The sequence below is a fragment of the Arvicanthis niloticus genome, chromosome 3 (genome assembly GCF_011762505.2).
Source record: "Arvicanthis niloticus isolate mArvNil1 chromosome 3, mArvNil1.pat.X, whole genome shotgun sequence".
In the NCBI taxonomy this organism is placed as follows: Eukaryota; Metazoa; Chordata; class Mammalia; order Rodentia; family Muridae; genus Arvicanthis; species Arvicanthis niloticus.
The window spans coordinates 45,445,548-45,461,453 of NC_047660.1; the positions used below are offsets into that span (position 1 = coordinate 45,445,548).

General features: G+C 43.9%; 1 protein-coding gene across 1 annotated transcript in view; it reads right to left on the minus strand.

The window, feature by feature from the left end:
• Htr2a (5-hydroxytryptamine receptor 2A) overlaps positions 1 to 13,893 on the minus strand; it is a 65,249-nt gene extending 51,356 nt beyond the window's left edge. The window contains exons 1-2 of the mRNA XM_034497059.1: positions 12,372 to 13,893; positions 9,536 to 9,736 (exon numbers count right to left, since the gene is read on the minus strand). Coding sequence (XP_034352950.1) covers positions 9,536 to 9,736; positions 12,372 to 12,783 — 613 coding nt within the window. The 5' untranslated portion in view covers positions 12,784 to 13,893. The remainder of the gene's footprint in view (positions 1 to 9,535; positions 9,737 to 12,371) is intronic.
• Between the last annotated feature and the right edge of the window lie 2,013 nt (positions 13,894 to 15,906).

The following is a 15,906-nucleotide window of genomic DNA, read 5'->3' on the forward strand; positions in this document are numbered from 1 at the left end:
TGCAGTGCTGTTTAATGTGACCTTTCAGAGGATCCTCTGCTAAGGAGGACCGGTTCTATGGAGATGAAGGACCCTAGAAAATAAGTCTTGGGGACTCCGCATTCAAAACATGGAAATTTAATTGTAATTTGGCATGCAAGTTTCCTTAGAATGTGACGATCCCTGAATAAAGGAAACAAGTATCAGAGGAGTAACCTAGACACGGTCGGTTTATGGCAACCAAATACAGTGGGCAGTGGACAATCCCATAAGCAGATTCGAGGTATGGAAATCCTGTCTGGGAAGCCCACTGGGGCCCCCAGCAGATACAGAAGTCTGACTGCTTGACTATTTCTCTCCTCTCTGATTCTTCCCTCACCTGTTTATCCAACTGAAGAAGAAACATCTCTTAGAGAGTACTTTGATTCCAAACTGGGAAGTCCCACTTTAGAAAGGAAGGATTCCCAAATGCTTTCTGAAGAAATTTCAAAATTTCCAACGAAAGCTTACCAGCAAACAGAGAGCACAACAGAGCTAAGCCCACGGAGGGTCCTCTCTTACAGCCTCTACTAATTAGGCGTTGTTAATAAGTGTACCAGTCTGATGCTAAGTAGGACAATAAAGCAAGTCCGTTCTTGCATAACTATTAGTTTTATTACTTGAAGTATAGGGAAACATTCTAAAAATAGCTTTGAAATAGCACACAGGAATACAATTTCTTTTAAAGGTGTCTCGGTGTCAGGCTGAAGAAATGAGTTCTCAGGAGTGCTTGGATAGGCGTTTTCTATTATCATAGGGGTTGGGAGAAAGACGAAGTACACTTTACTTTTGTTTGGATTGCCTCCTATTTCTTCTTCTCTGGGAACTTGTGACCTCGCAGGGAAATAGATTATTATCACATAAATGGAAGAGGTGAAGAGACTGGGGAGTGGAAGAACCAAGTAGGGCAATACCTAATCTCTGAAGAGAAGAGGAGCTCGAGGAAGGCTGCTGAGAGGCGGATGGCAAAGCAAGGGGAGAGGGAGGCACTGCAGAGAGACACTAGTTGCTGAGAACAATGGTGCCTAATTGTAGCTGCAAAGTGAACACTGGGCTAGGCTGTGCTAGGAGATACAGCTACGGTCACAGCCTATGGAAGTTTGCTTTAAAAATGTGAACACTCTGTCCCCAGTTGGTAGCTAAGCCAAAAAATGAACTCTTTGTTCCTTCAGTTGCTTTTGGTCATTGTCTTAGGAATTGTCAATGATGTTCATTTATCGGAAAGACTGTTTTGAAGGTATTTTCAGATCCAACTTCCCTATGAGCGTTCCATAAACATAAAAGGGCAAAACCTGCCGGTTTTCTTTTTAAATTGAAACCATTAACGAATGTAAAGGTGGTACAGAAGTCCATACTTGTGGGGTGCCATGATATCTGAATGCATGTATACACCGTGTGGCTAAGTATAAAAAGACGCTAAGAATCCCCTGTGAAAATAATGATGAATTAAAACTGGTGAGCTGTATTGTTCTCACTGTCCCTGTGTGAGCATCCTGGGAAGGGAGGCCTTCCTTCTGAATAAAGAAGAGGGAACTGAGCTCTGGTTTAGTCTGTGCATGAAGTCCTGAGGACGGAGGCCTTGGATAAACACCACCCAGCCTGCCTTTGTCTATTACAGAAACAATAATACAGACAATAGTGGTCGTGCTTAACCTTGAGGGGCAAATCTTTCTATTTAGAAGCACTTCAGAATCACACCATGAGCTGCACATGCATTTCTGCAGTGAAGTACTATTTATGGAGAAAAGACTGGAAGGGGCGTGTCTGCTTGTCATCAAATGATAACGTGCAAGCAGAACTTTTCTCTTCCTATCCCTTGCTTATCTTGGCTAATAACAGTCAGGGAATTAAGGAATTAAGTGACATATATATATATTTTTTTTTGCCATTGGCATCAGCAAGGCAATCAAGGGAAGAGTTCACTCGCTTTATGCAATAGAGCAGGGTCATGGTTACCTCCGACTGTGGGAATTGGGTTTGAGAAGGACACTAGTGCACAGGCAGTCCCGGATTATTCACTCGATGTCTCTTCTTTACTCAGAGATGTCACAGATGAGACACAGGATTGATTTGTAACTATGCTCATTTCTCTCAGAAGCTCATGCAAGCCTAGATAAGCAAGAAAATGGCCATACTGGTAGCAGTAAGCAAGGGGGGAAAATAGCAAATGATTGGATTTACCCAGTTCAAGGAAACCCGAAAGGCTCTGTAAACAGGCTGTGGAGTCTGCCATTTGTAATATAAGCCCCCAAAGATTGGCCACCACCTCCAGGAAGTCTTCTCTGATTCATCATAAAGTTGTGACATCTCATTCCTGGTTATTTAGAACACCTTGGATGTAAGGGTCATGGTGACTACAACTTTATGATGTGTCTGAAGGAGGAGGGGTGGCTCTCCCAATCTTTGGGATTTCAGTCTCTGTAAATGGGAAGTTCTTCACCAGCTCCTCAGGTTGCTCTCTCCTGTGATCATGACTAACACCATCAGTGTTGTTAAAATCAGAATCGGTTCATAGCATATGTGTTGCCACACCTGAGTTCTGCCTTTAACCTCATAGACATGTCTCCTCTGCTTGAACAGCCAATGTCCTAACTCAGTGACTTTTAGAGCCCTAAATTGTTTTGAAATAGAAAAATCAATCGATCCCATCTCAGCTTAGAGGTGCCGAACACTCTTATGATTACTTTTATTTTTCTAGGAAAAAAAAATTCTGTCAAACAGGGCGGGTGTCTGCTTTTAATAGCCTTGGCTAGACTGTCCACAACGATCCCCTACAACATCACACTGAGACTGTGGGTGTACACACGGTGCAACACTCACCATGGCGTGTGCAAGGGTGGAGCTGGGGCATCTTCGGTCACTCTGGCTGGTTGGCCAGAGAGTGAGAAGCCGCACTACACTCCTGCCACGGAGCCATGTCTCTGTGACCCCTAAGCAATGTTCTCAGGCCCTTACTGTTTATTCCAAATTATATCTCTGAAAATTGCCTTCTTATTTGGTTTATTTCTTCTCTTACTGGATTATTTGTCCTTTAAAAATTCAAGTGTATTTTGCCTCTTAAAAAGTACATTTCTTGGACTGTGATTTCTCATAAGTATTTTTGAGTTTGCTCATGATGATTTTTAGCCATATCAAACATTTTCCACAGAACTTGCTATACCTCTTTTTTTTTTTCCTTTGCAATCCCTATACTTTGTGACCTGTGTTAAAAGACCCGCTGCACCAGTAAATGAGCTAAAAATTCTGAGGAAAACAAACCAACAAACCAACAAACAACAAAATGATGAACTGGAGATACAGAGCAGATGAGGGAAATTGAGACCATGTTTCTTAGTATAAAGGGTGGGATTCTTATCTGGGATAACATTTTAATCAGGAGAGGAATGAGAAGAAAAATCCAGTAGAAATTATAGTTAAGTGGGAAGGGATAAAGGAAATAGAAAAAAACATTTGCAGTTCAATAAAAAGGGGAAGGGGGCAGCTTGAAAGAAGGACAGGAAAACAGATATAACATAAAACAGACAACAGGAAACTAATCACACCAACTGACGTGGTAAATGTGGACAGGCTAAAGTTGAATGTTAAAAGGCATTGGCTGTCATATTTTGAAAAAAAATTCAAACTCCAAGTTGTGAAACGTATATAAGGCAATAAAACAAACGGTTAAAGTGAAGAGACAGGAAGATACGCTGGCAAGGACCAAACAGAAGGAGGCATGCTGGTGTTGATACAGAGCAAAGAGGGAGGCAAGTGTGCAGATAGTCTCTGTGAGTGCTTCCAGGGCAGAAGGGGAGGCACGGGCAGCTGGGGATGGGGGCCACCTCGTTTCTCAAGCACCTACAGATCTGTCAGAGGCCGAGTGAGCTTGCAGCCATGTTGTGGGCTGAGGATATGAAAGCTGAGATAAGAGCTCCTAAAGTCAAGACACATCAAGTTTTCACCTGGAACTGTAGGGGAAGGAGGAGTGTAGGGTGACAACAGGAAATCAGTCAGTTTCTGAGATCACTGCTTAAAATAATCAGAGTCTGATTGGGTTGAGGGGCATCTGCCTGAGCATACACACACATGCACATCACACACACATGTACCAGGTCTGCTAATTACACACACATATACCAGGTCTGCTAAGGCTCATGGATTCCCCTGTGGTGAAAGCTAATATCAGTCTACTGCCTACTAGGTTTTTACATAAGATAATATAAAGCAATTAAAAAAAATCTACTACTAGGTATAGCAACTCAAAAAAAAAAAAAAAAAAAAAACCCAACCCCCCAAAAGCAAACAAACAAACAAAGAAAAAAAAAAAAAAAAACAACCAACCCAAAAAACCAAGGAAGGCCAGGGAAAGCCATGGGACAGGGGTATCCAGAAAACAGTGATTGATGTTTGATAAATGAAAAGGTAGAGAATTTTTGGAAAACTGAACTCTGCTAAGTAATCAACCAGAAGAAAAAAAAATACCTAAGAATCTGGTAGCTGAAATACAATATATGAGAATATACTAGGCAGGTTTGGCAGTAGATCGGAAGTAGCTGGCGGCACAAGAATCTGTTACACAGATTGAAGCAAGAAGGGAGGGAGAAAATGTGGAAACTGAGCCCTAAGAAGCGTGGGCCAGAGTTCCATGTCCACAGGCTGGAGCCACAGAGCGAGGGCAAGGAGCATGGGAGGGTGTGATAATACAGCTATGGAGTTTCCCAAAGTGATGACAAGGTGACATTGAATGCCACAGTTAAGAATCTACACAAACCAAGTTCAGGATGAAAACCAAAGTAACCTATTTCTGGGCAGCACTTAAGAAAACCACTAAAATACAGACGAAGACACTCTACGAAGCCAGGGTGACAACAGTGGCTTCTGTAGACACAGAGAGCTGAACTCTTACAAAGAACAAACTAAAATAATCGAGAGATTCAGAATGCCATGGAGAAAGTTCTGGAAGAAAGAGACTGCTTGCTTGCTTGCTTCATTTGTTTGTTTGTTTGTTTATCTACTTGTTTATTGGACTTGGATTGTTTGTTTATTTCGAAGACTACTTTCTTCTTGCTCCAGTCCGTGTCACAGATTCTTGTGCCTCCAGCTACTTCTAGTCTGGGATTGAACCCAGAGCCTCACATATGCTGGGCAGGTGTTCTACTATTGAGCTACAGTCTAAGACTTTTTTTTTAACTTTTACTTCATGACAAAGTTTCACTAAGTTGCCCAGGTTGGCCTTGAATTTGTGCTCTTCTGACAACAGAGTCTCAAGAAGCTGGCATCATGGGTCTGAGTCACCATATCAGTTTGGGTTCTGTACTATAGAAACATGTGTTTTACATGAAGGTAAAGTAAAGTATCTAGAGTAATGAAAAATAGAGAGCAACCAAAAAGCCTGACATGTGTGTGGCAATCTTCAGGAGTGAGCACTGCACACCCAGGCAGCAGTGTAGCAGTGAAGAAAGTAGAACATGGCAATGGAATAGTTTGCATGTGGAAAACACACGCTCAGGTCACAGGCAGCTGCAATGGGTCTTATTCACCTATGCGAACAAACACAAAAGGACCACAGGGCAAATGGTTTTCAAGGTTTTGCATTTCCAATATATATATTTAAATATTTAATGGCACCAGTGAGTTAGGACTAAGTTTTATACATACTCCTTCCTTACATAAAGACTTCAAAGGAAAAAATATCAACCTCTGAACTTCACTTAAGGAAGCTAGAAAAAGAAACTGCATAAATCCAAGTTTAGCTCTGTATTCATCAAGTTATCAAGAAAAAAGTTCTACAATAGACTCTGTAAAATCTTTAACTGTTAATTGAAAGCAAAGTAGGTCATATACAAATAGAATTCTGTACTATGCAGCCATAGAAAAGAAATCTGCCCATTTCCAAAAGTGTGGATAAGTCTTGAAAGCAAAATAAGGACACATGATCTCACTGATACGTGGAATCTAAGACAGGGTGAATTTATAGAAACAGTAGGGTGACATTTACTGTTAGCAGGGATTTTAGTGTAAAAATCTGGGCATCTGCAGCTTCCAACAAGCGACATGCCAATTAAAAGGAACTATCCAGTGATGCAGAGGAAGGGAACTTAGTCAATATGAGTGCCTTGAGAAGGACAACAATGTCCAGTGATCCCCCCCCCCAAGTCCATCTTTGGGTTCCTGCCATGAGCTTTAGATTTCAATAGAGGGTAAAATGTATCATTAAACAGTCTTGGTTAAAGCATGGTACACTCAGCACTGAGTATCCTTGTCTGTCTGGTTCTGGTTGGTCCTGCAAAGTGGCCTGATAAGATATCAGACTAGTGTGAACGCTCTTCCAGAGTTGCAAGTTCTTTCCCTTCTGTCTTTCCCCTCTCTCAGCATGGGACTCTGGGAAATGTTGATTCACTGTATTTCATGTTTAAATATTCTGTTAACCAGAAGTGAGGGTAGAACCATCTTTTTAGAATATTTCATCTCTGGTAAAGATGGTTCTATTACCAGAGACAGATCAGGGAAGGGGAGTTAAGTTAGTTCAGGGGACCTGGCGAATGATGTGGTGTCTGCATTTGCTAATTCTGAGTTTTATCCTTGTAATTTTTTCTGTGTTTTGACTGCAAAATACAAGGCATCTTGGTGAGAGGATGGAGGAATTAACTAATTTAATTGTGGTATTTCTTTTACAAAATATTTCTATGTTCAATCACCACAGTGTTCGTCTAGAAATCAGTTTCATTTGTTGACTGTACATGATTAAAAACAAGACAAAACAAAACAAAACAAAACAAAACAAAACAAAACAACAGGAAACAATTCCAGTTGGACTAAGGATCCAAACATAAATCCACATGCAGACCAAACTGAAACCTCAAACCCAAAACAAAACAGTAGAACCAGAAACAAGAGAAGTTAAGTCAGGAAGAAGCTGAGCTTCTTCAGGACCCAGGGTAGAACTGCCTTTTTATTTTTAGCATTTCTTATCTAATTGTTTCTCAGATCGCCACCTCACACGTAGTCACAAGGTTGGTGACCTCTTGTTTTCTTAGATTTAAATGTCTTCTACCATACTGGGAGAGACATTTGAACACACACTAGTCATCTGGTTTACTCTAGTCTATTCACAGGACAGAGAGATGATAATTTCTGAACAACATTTTTTAACGATGTCCATTGGTCAGCATCCCTAACACCCATTCCAACCTGTCTTCCTCCTGGGATGACGGCCAGAAAGAGCTAGGGCAGACTGCCTTATTAGGTAGTAGATAAAATACAGACGTTAGAGCTGGGCTGGCCCGAGGTGACTCTCAACTCCAAGTGCTGCTATCCTATATAAGGGGCTTATCTGCAAGGTGCTTCATACATGACTGGGTCTGTACAATGCTCAGAATCTCTAACTTTTGTTAATGGCGTCATTATGAAGGTGGACAGAGATGGGGAGTTGTTTTGGCAAGGATAAGATAACAGACTCTGGGACTGGACAGATGCTCAGTGGTTCAAGTCCTTGCTGTACAATGTGAGAGTCAGAGTTAGATTCCCAGAAATCACATACATGTGATGGGCTTCCTGTAACCCTAGCCCTCAGGAGGCAGAGACAGGATCCCTGGAGCAAAGTAGCTGGCTAGACTAGTCAAATTGACAAGCTCTGGGTTCAGTGGGAGATCCTGCTTCATAAAGTACAGATAAAGTAGATACTTGACATCCACCTTTGGCCACCACTTTGAATGTGCAGACACATGAACCTCTATTCATACACACACACACACACACACACACACACACACACACACACACACACTCACTCACATACACAACATGCAGAAAAAAAAGGTGATGGTCATTTCAGTTTCTGCTTGGCACATAGTCTATGCAGTGAAAGCAGTGAAGCCAGTGTACTTTGCTGCATGAATTGGGCCTGACCCTCTGCTCTTGTTTCCTTCTCTGATAATCTGGCTCATGGTTCCCAACCACAGACCTCTCTCAGGAACATGCAGCCATTTAAACTTAAGGGTCTCCGGAGTGGTTACAGGGAGCTTGGATGGACACCTACTGGCCGCTGTTCTAGGTGGGGCAAGTCCTGGGTTGCACAGATTAACGCCAACAGCATTTTCTTGCAGCAGAAACTGTCAGCTAAGAAAGGTGTGGTACACTCAGCAGAAAGACAAGGGCTCCACACCAGAAGCCTATAGTTCTGTGACCCAGGAAACCACAAGTCCTATTTCCCAAGGTTCCCCAACTTATCAAACGAACATAATGGTATTGTCTGTGCTGCTGACCTCTAGAGATAACGTAAGGCTCAAGATGAAAACCAGATGAGGGTTTCCAAAAGTGTACAAAGATACTGTGTAACACACAACTCGTCCTTGTTACCAAGCAGAGCCAGAGGGCGCTCACTGTGCTCACGCTCGCTGCACACATACCCCTCATTTCCCTCTTAGAACACTGGTTCCCTCATCTACAGAGTGGAGATGATGTCACATTAACTCCTGTTGTTAGCAGGAGAGAAACCAATGAGCATAAACTGTGCTTGCTGATAGATATTTTAAAAGTTGCTTTTATTATATGTGTTATGGGTGTTGTGCCTGCCTGTATGTTTGCACACTTGTGTGTTCCTGATGCCCTAAAAGGCCAGTAGAGGATGGTGAATCTCTTGGAACTGGTGAGCAGCCATTGTAGGTGCTGGAAATACAAGCAGATCCTTTGCAAGGGCTCTAATGTTAAGGCATCTATTTGACCCATTAATAGGGATTTTAAATTACAAAGTGGTGAGTGGCATCAAATGAGTTCTGGAATTTTAACCTACCATCAAATCCTGCTGTCTTCCCTGGAGGTAGATACCATCTCCCAAGGGCTTTAGCAGATACAGCATTTCTGTCTGAGAAGCTTTGAGACTTGACAGCAGGTCTCAGGGAATCTTTGATTACAAACTAAGTATTTTGAGGTGACAGGTGAAATTGACTTTGCTGCCTGAGAGCTGCCCCTTTTGATCCTATTATGGTGACAGAAGATCAATACTAGCAAGAGGTGAGTGTGTGTAATCGGGCCTAACTAAAGTGGGTTGAAATCCTTTGGTGTGGATGCCACAGAGATACCAGGAAGCTGCAATGCCCAGCCTGTAAGCCATTTCCCTCTGTCCTCAGCTTCTGCCCCTTTCTGGATCCTCCTTCAAGGCCTACGCTGTCTGGAACAAGTGCCGTATGTCTTAGCAATCACAGTCCAGTAATGACAAAACTCAGGTTTCTGGGAGACCCAAGGCTTAGAGTACTGAGCTTGGATGTGAGAGAGAACACAGGCATTCCTGCCTCAGGCTCTGCTAGTGTGCTTTTTCTTATGTGTGCAAAACAATACCAAAAGATGCTGTCAGTCATTGGCATCCACAGATTCTCCTTTCCTAAAACAACTCCAACAATCATGAAGTTGAGACATACCTGGCAACACATGAGACAACAGACTCAGAGGGTCAGGTTTCAGAGCAACCAAATGGAACATGTCTCCCGGGAAAGGACAGACTCTAGTTTCAAATGTAATCCTGTCAGATGGTCCAGCTTACCTACAGATATGGTCCACACAGCAATGATTTTCAGGAAGGCTTTGGTTCTGGAATTGAAGCGGCTATGGTGAATGGGATTCTGGATGGCGACATAGCGGTCCAGGGAGATGGCACAGAGGTGCATGATAGATGCCGTGGAGAAGAGCACATCCAGGTAAATCCAGACCGCACAGAGCTTGCTAGGCAAAGGCCACCGGTACCCTGTGGGGGCAGAAGTTTAGCATCAGCGAGTAGCTAGCTTCATGCTTTCTGCAGCGTGCAAGCTATACCCCAGGACACCTGTTCACAACTTGGGGATGGGTATAGGTGACAGCAAGGGAACTACAAGAGACTTTCAATACTTGAACAAACAGCAAGTGTGCACTCTGAAGGCACTGACAGGGGAGCGCAGGGTTGCAGGTTTCTGGCCTGTGGAATTATATTAGTGAAGGAGGAACTTGCTTTTCCCTCTTGAATGAGTCTCTCTTCCCCTCTACCTGGCAAAGCCATTTTATCTAACAACATGTCCAAAGTTATGTTCTGAGCCCTTTAATTGATGTGCAAGTCACATACAGCCTATATTTATCCACACAATTTTCTTCAGAATTAAGGTGTCTATGGCTGGTCTAATCTTAGTCACCCTTAGACATGCCCAGTCTTACATAGGCAGGCAATTAGTGGTGGTGTGATAAAATGTCTTCAAATCTCTTGAATGTCTTTACTTACGGTGCACAGTCTTTAGTATGTTATTAAATTTGGGGCACGTGAGAAACATTGAGGATAGTGAAGAATATCAAGGGTATCTGGCCTTGGAGCTTTGTTCTAGGGCAGTGCTCAAACTACATGTGACAGCTGGTTTTCTCAGGTGACACCTTAAAATGGGGACCCACCTCTGGGTGATGCTCATCCAGCAAGCCTGGAGCAGGTTGTAAAATGTTCATTTTCCAAAAAAACTTAAGAAATCATACTGTGGAGGCTGGTATTGGCACGCCCTCTCGGTGAGCAGTTGCTTAGGGCAAAGGTGACCCCCCCCCCCCATGGTGTCTCTCTGAGTATCACGATCAAACAGTATACTTTGGGCCCAGTTAAATCATTCTTTTTGGAGGGTGGCTAGAGGTGGGGCCCAATATCAAAGGATTTTCAAACTTCCCAGAGTCAAATGGAGGAAGCTTTGCAGGTTCTCTGCTGCCTTAGGAAGATGGGAGATGCCTTGGTGACATAAATGAAGTGTCCTGCTCCTCCTTGAGTGTTTTGGAGAGGACCAGACACTAGGGTAAACTGTCAATTTGTTCTGCTAACAGAAGGAGCAATGATATTACATCTGCCTGTGAATGAGAAGGAAGACTAGAGATCAGTACTTTCTTTAGCGTAGTACAGAGCTCAGACTGACTCCCTTTCCACAAGTCTTAATTCTACCTTTCTGCCTCCAGACATATTGAAAAGAAAAAGATGCTGGACCTAAGTCTAATCCCAAACCTTCTAGTTGTAGTCTCAGGAAAGAAACTTCTCCCCACAAAGTTTTTTTTTACCAAGGGGTAAGAAGAGAATACTTGTGCAAGACAGTTTTGTGACTTGTGTGCTAGGACCAGCCTGTTTAAGTGTCCAGGAGACCCTGGATGAGTGTAGGCTGCATCCCTAGAAGCCGTCACTAGGGGGCAGCCTTGTATCCTGAGCTGAGTCCAGGGACCTGCTGCACTTCCTACGTGGCTAGGGCTACCCCTGCTGCCCAGCAGGTCACTCTGCCTTCCTGCTGTGGTTTGGGTTCTTGCAGAGTCACCCCTCCCACCCCATAGTGGGACGGTTGGCCAGGGTTTTAGGAAGTGAGAGCCTCTCTTCAGTGGCTGAGAAATGATAAGCAAATTTAATGGAATTATTTGGGTGTGTCATTTGAACGGTCAAGCCGGGGCAAATGGAAGCTTGCTATCTCTAGCTTGTCTCCTTCCTTGAAGCTTTTCAGGGCTGGATGGACATGTTTATATTGTAGCGTCTAGGACTTGGCCAGAAAATTCCCTTTTAAAGGTGTCCCTAAAACTGCCTGTAGCTCGGGTGACTGCCGAGTGCGTGTGCCAGTAGTACAAATATTCTTTCATTTGTTCATTGTTAGGAGGGATCTGGCTGTATTAGTCATACTTTGAAAGAATATCACATTCTACTCCTCTATGAAAGCTGTCCCGGTGTTTGCCGACTTCCTGAGAAGTTTGACATTGTCACACTGGGTGGAGAGGAAAGCAAGACTAAGAGCTTTCAGTTTGTTTCCCACCCTTCTCCAAAACCAGACAGGAGTTTATGTGTATACATTTTTAAATAATTGAGGGAATAACTCAAGGGCTTTCTTCCATATTGTCTTCTCTGGGCTGAGGGAAGGGGGGGCATTTAAAACCAGAGTAATTCATTTATTCTAATGGAGACTCTGAATATTTTAACATTAAACCCACTCTGGCACTAATGCTCTCTCTGCAAATGTTCCAAGGTAATTGGGAAGGTTTTACCACTCCATTAGAAGTGCTGAGAACCGGGTGAGAAAGATAAAACTGTTCTGTCCCAAGGCTGGCAAATAAAAGCAAAAATTGAAAAAAAAAAAATCACATGGCCACAGAACGACACTTACATTATGCTCACACAGTATTGGGATACAGATAATAATTTCTCTACAAAATGTATCCATTCTAAGGTACACAACTCACCAATGATCAAGCACTAGGCTGTCTGATTTTTTTTTCTCAAGGAAAATAGAATTTTAAGACTAAAACAAGCTTCCTGTCTATTTCTCTCCCGAGCCCCAGTTCCTCCACTAACAGCATGCATAAAAGCTCTTTGGGACTACAGTGGGGACGGCTGACATGCTAACACCACTCACCATACAGGATGGTTAACATGGACACGGGCATGACAAGGAAACCCAGCAGCATATCAGCTATGGCAAGTGACATCAGGAAATAGTTGGTGGCATTCTGCAGTTTTTTCTCTAGGGACACTGCCATGATGACCAGTATGTTCCCAGCAATGGTGAGAATAATCACGACAGCTGTCAATAAAGCAGACCAGTTTTTTCCCTGGAGATGAAGAATGGAGAGGCATGTCGGTGGGAGGTACCCTTCGCAGGAGAGGTTGGTCCTGTTTTCAGCATCAATTGTCCAGTTCGATGCATCTGAAGTGTTAGCATCTCTGGAGTTGAAGTCATTATGGTAGAGCCTCGAATCATCACCTAATTGCATTAAAGAGTTTGGAATTGAGCTCAGAGAGATATTGTCTTCACAAAGAATTTCCATGTCTAAGCCGGAAGTTGTAGCAGATGAAGTGTGGAGAGACTAGCAAGTCATAGCCTGGGCTCACCATTCATCTTCATGTCCTGGCTCTAGGACGTGCTGAAGCGGAGACCATGTGTGGCTCCTCTGGCTGCCTTCTCCTCTTCCATAGTAAGAGTTACAGATGTGTGATGGCTCTTGATTACGCCTCCCTTCACAGTGCTAGGGAGAGTCCACGGCTGAGCTGTAAATTCTCACGGTAGCAAAGGTGAAAAAAGCAGGTTTGAGCATTTGGGGACACAAACGTGTTCCTGGTTAAGGAAGAAAAGTTTTGTATCCGGTGAGAATCTTTCAGCTAATTCTCGGGTTGGATATGCTGCTTCCAAGAGTTCAGCCATCACAAAGTTAAAACAGCACGAGCTCCACAATGAGGAGGGAGGGCCGGGTGCCCTCTGTATTAATTAAGGAAGTCAATTAAAAACCTACGCAGTGTTAATGCCATCATAACTGAATATATTTGGGTTAACCCTTCTTAGTCTCAGAATCGCCGCAGCGGTGGTCAGGAATTTCAGCTTGTGTTTCTGGCTTAGTTAATGAAAGGAAAACGCATCCCGAAGCGCAGCAGAGAACTTTCCACATCGGGAATTCTCACGGCAATGACGGCATCGTGGCCAAGCGTGACTTTAAGCAGAAAGAAAATCCAGCAGTAAAAGACAGCAGCAGCCCAGGAACTTACACTCCTTGTCGCCAGGGTCCGCTATCCTGTGACTTGCCTGTCGCATGGTGACTGAGCCAGTGTGGAATCCCCTCTTTTTGAGCTTCCAGCAGCATAAGATGATAGTAATTTGATTTCTGTTTCTGCTGACTTCAAAAACCGCATGCCGGTTCCAGCGCGGTTGAGGTCTGTGCTGGCTGCCTCTGCCACTGCTGAGCTTGGGTCCTCCCTCCCAGAGCCTGGCTGCTCGCTGAGGCGAGCGCACCGAAAGGAATCAGTCACCAGGGAGCCCCTTTCAAAGTCACACAAAAGAGCCGCAGGGAAAGTAGGAAACGCTGTCTGTATCAAGAGGCTCACCGGGTTTCCAGAAGAATAAGCAGCTCCTGGTTGCCTCCTTCCTCAGACCTCCCTCTGTCACTGTGTCATAACCTGCAAGGTGGCGACAGCCAGGAAAGGCGGACCAAACAGCCCCCTCCCCCGCGCGCCCCTAATTCTTCTTTCTGCTACAGGTTAATTGGGAACCTTCCTTAAAATGGGAAGAGAGACTAAGGAGACAGCTCAGCGGACAGCAGGCAGGTGGGCTACATGGCGGTCAAATTTTAGGATGAGGGGTGAAGAGTGAGAAGATAAATAAGGCTAGAAAACGGCATGTTCTGGGATCTGGGAGCATCCAGCACTTCTATCCAAGCCAGTGGTGATGTGTCCAGGAGGGATGGCTGACTGTGGCGACATGCATTCGGAGGAGTCAGGAAGTCTGTGGCAATAACTGATAAACTGTCAGAACAATTTTTAGTTAGTTAAATGCATTTAAGCACACATACTATTGTTGTGTGTGTGTGTGTGTGTATGTATGTATGTATGTATGTATGTATGTATGTATGTAACTGGCTTACTTTTCTTCATCTGAAAAATGTCTCCAAGAAGTAATTGAAAGCTTCATGTTAGAAAGTGAAGGGTTTTGTTTTATTTTAATTTTTTTTTCCAGAAGTGACCTTAGTGATAAGGTGACTCACATGCAAAAGAGGCCCTCTCCCACATGGTCCTTAAAGGAAGATAGATGTACTCACGATAGATAAGAAAATGGACTATTTCCTGGACCCCAGGGGCTTTGGGGGGGGGGGTTCTGACCATACCATTCTTCTTTTCTCTTTTACACTAAAATGGATTATTTCCTGGACCCCAGGGGCTTTGGGGGGGGGGGTCTGACCATCCCATTCTTCTTTCCTCGTTTACACTTCCAGTTCAGCCACTCTTGTCCTTTCAGTGTGTTGCCAATTCTCATGGCAGTGAGCTACATGTCCAGTTGCCTTCTAGATTCTTTTGTCTGTGACCCAGGAGACCTTCCATTCTGACCCTCTCTCTGAGGGTTTATTGACACATGTCCTCCTGGCTCATGGAATAAATCACACAGCCCACCGGTCCTAGGTTCCCAGCATTCCCTCCCATCCCAAAGTTCTCAGCTCTCCTCTACTCAGCCCACAGTGGGGAGCCCTTCTGCTCTTCCTGGGATGGCACATTCTTTCCCAGATCCCCTACCTGTGACTAGGCTGCTGGTCTTGTGAGTGCAGTGCATGCCGTGTGTGTGTGTGTGTGTGTGTGTGTGTGTGTGTGTGTGTGTGGTGTGTGTGTGTGTGTGTGTGTGTGTGTGTGTGTGTGTTCAGAGTAGATATGAGAGTCATTGTCCTTTGGTTCAGAATCCAGCTTTGTAACATACAACCTAACTCAGCTACCTTTAGAGCCCAGTGCTCTCACCTCCCGGGGTGGTATCAGCTTCATCTCTGGATCACAGTGAGGTATCAGACGACATGCAGAAATATTTAGCCCACGCCTGGCTTATAGGATGCTCTACATTTCACACTGGCCATTTTATTCCTATTAAAATTATTATCCATTGAAGGAAAAACACATGACTACTCTCTGGCCTATGTTTCTTATCTCTTCTTTGAGGGATACACAACTCCTTTCTTAGGCTGCTCATTCCTTGGGGTTCCCATGTTCAGGCCTAGACTCTCATAGCTTTCCCATGGGCAGCCTGGCTACAGCCTGAATCTTCGTGTTTCTGACATTTTTCATATTTATGCCTGTTATTCCTTGAGACTGGAGTCTGGACTGCTCTCACTGCCTGACTTTCTGTATTCTCCTTGTGAATTTCCAGGGTGCAGCTCCTAAGTTGAGAATCCCAGGTTTGCCACTTGCTACCTCTGTGACTTTGATTAAACTCTTTAATCTCCACACTTGGTGTCCTCATCTGGATGAAAAAGAATAGGATTAGCCCTGCACCTACTTCAGAGAGTTAATCTCAGAGCTAAGTAAATTTATAGATTTGCCTTGCATATTATTAGTCCACATGTTTTTAGTCTTACTGCTGTTATTGAATTTTCTTTCAGAGAGCTTGCTGGGTACTATCCTTCCCCAGTGGAGGCAAAGACTTC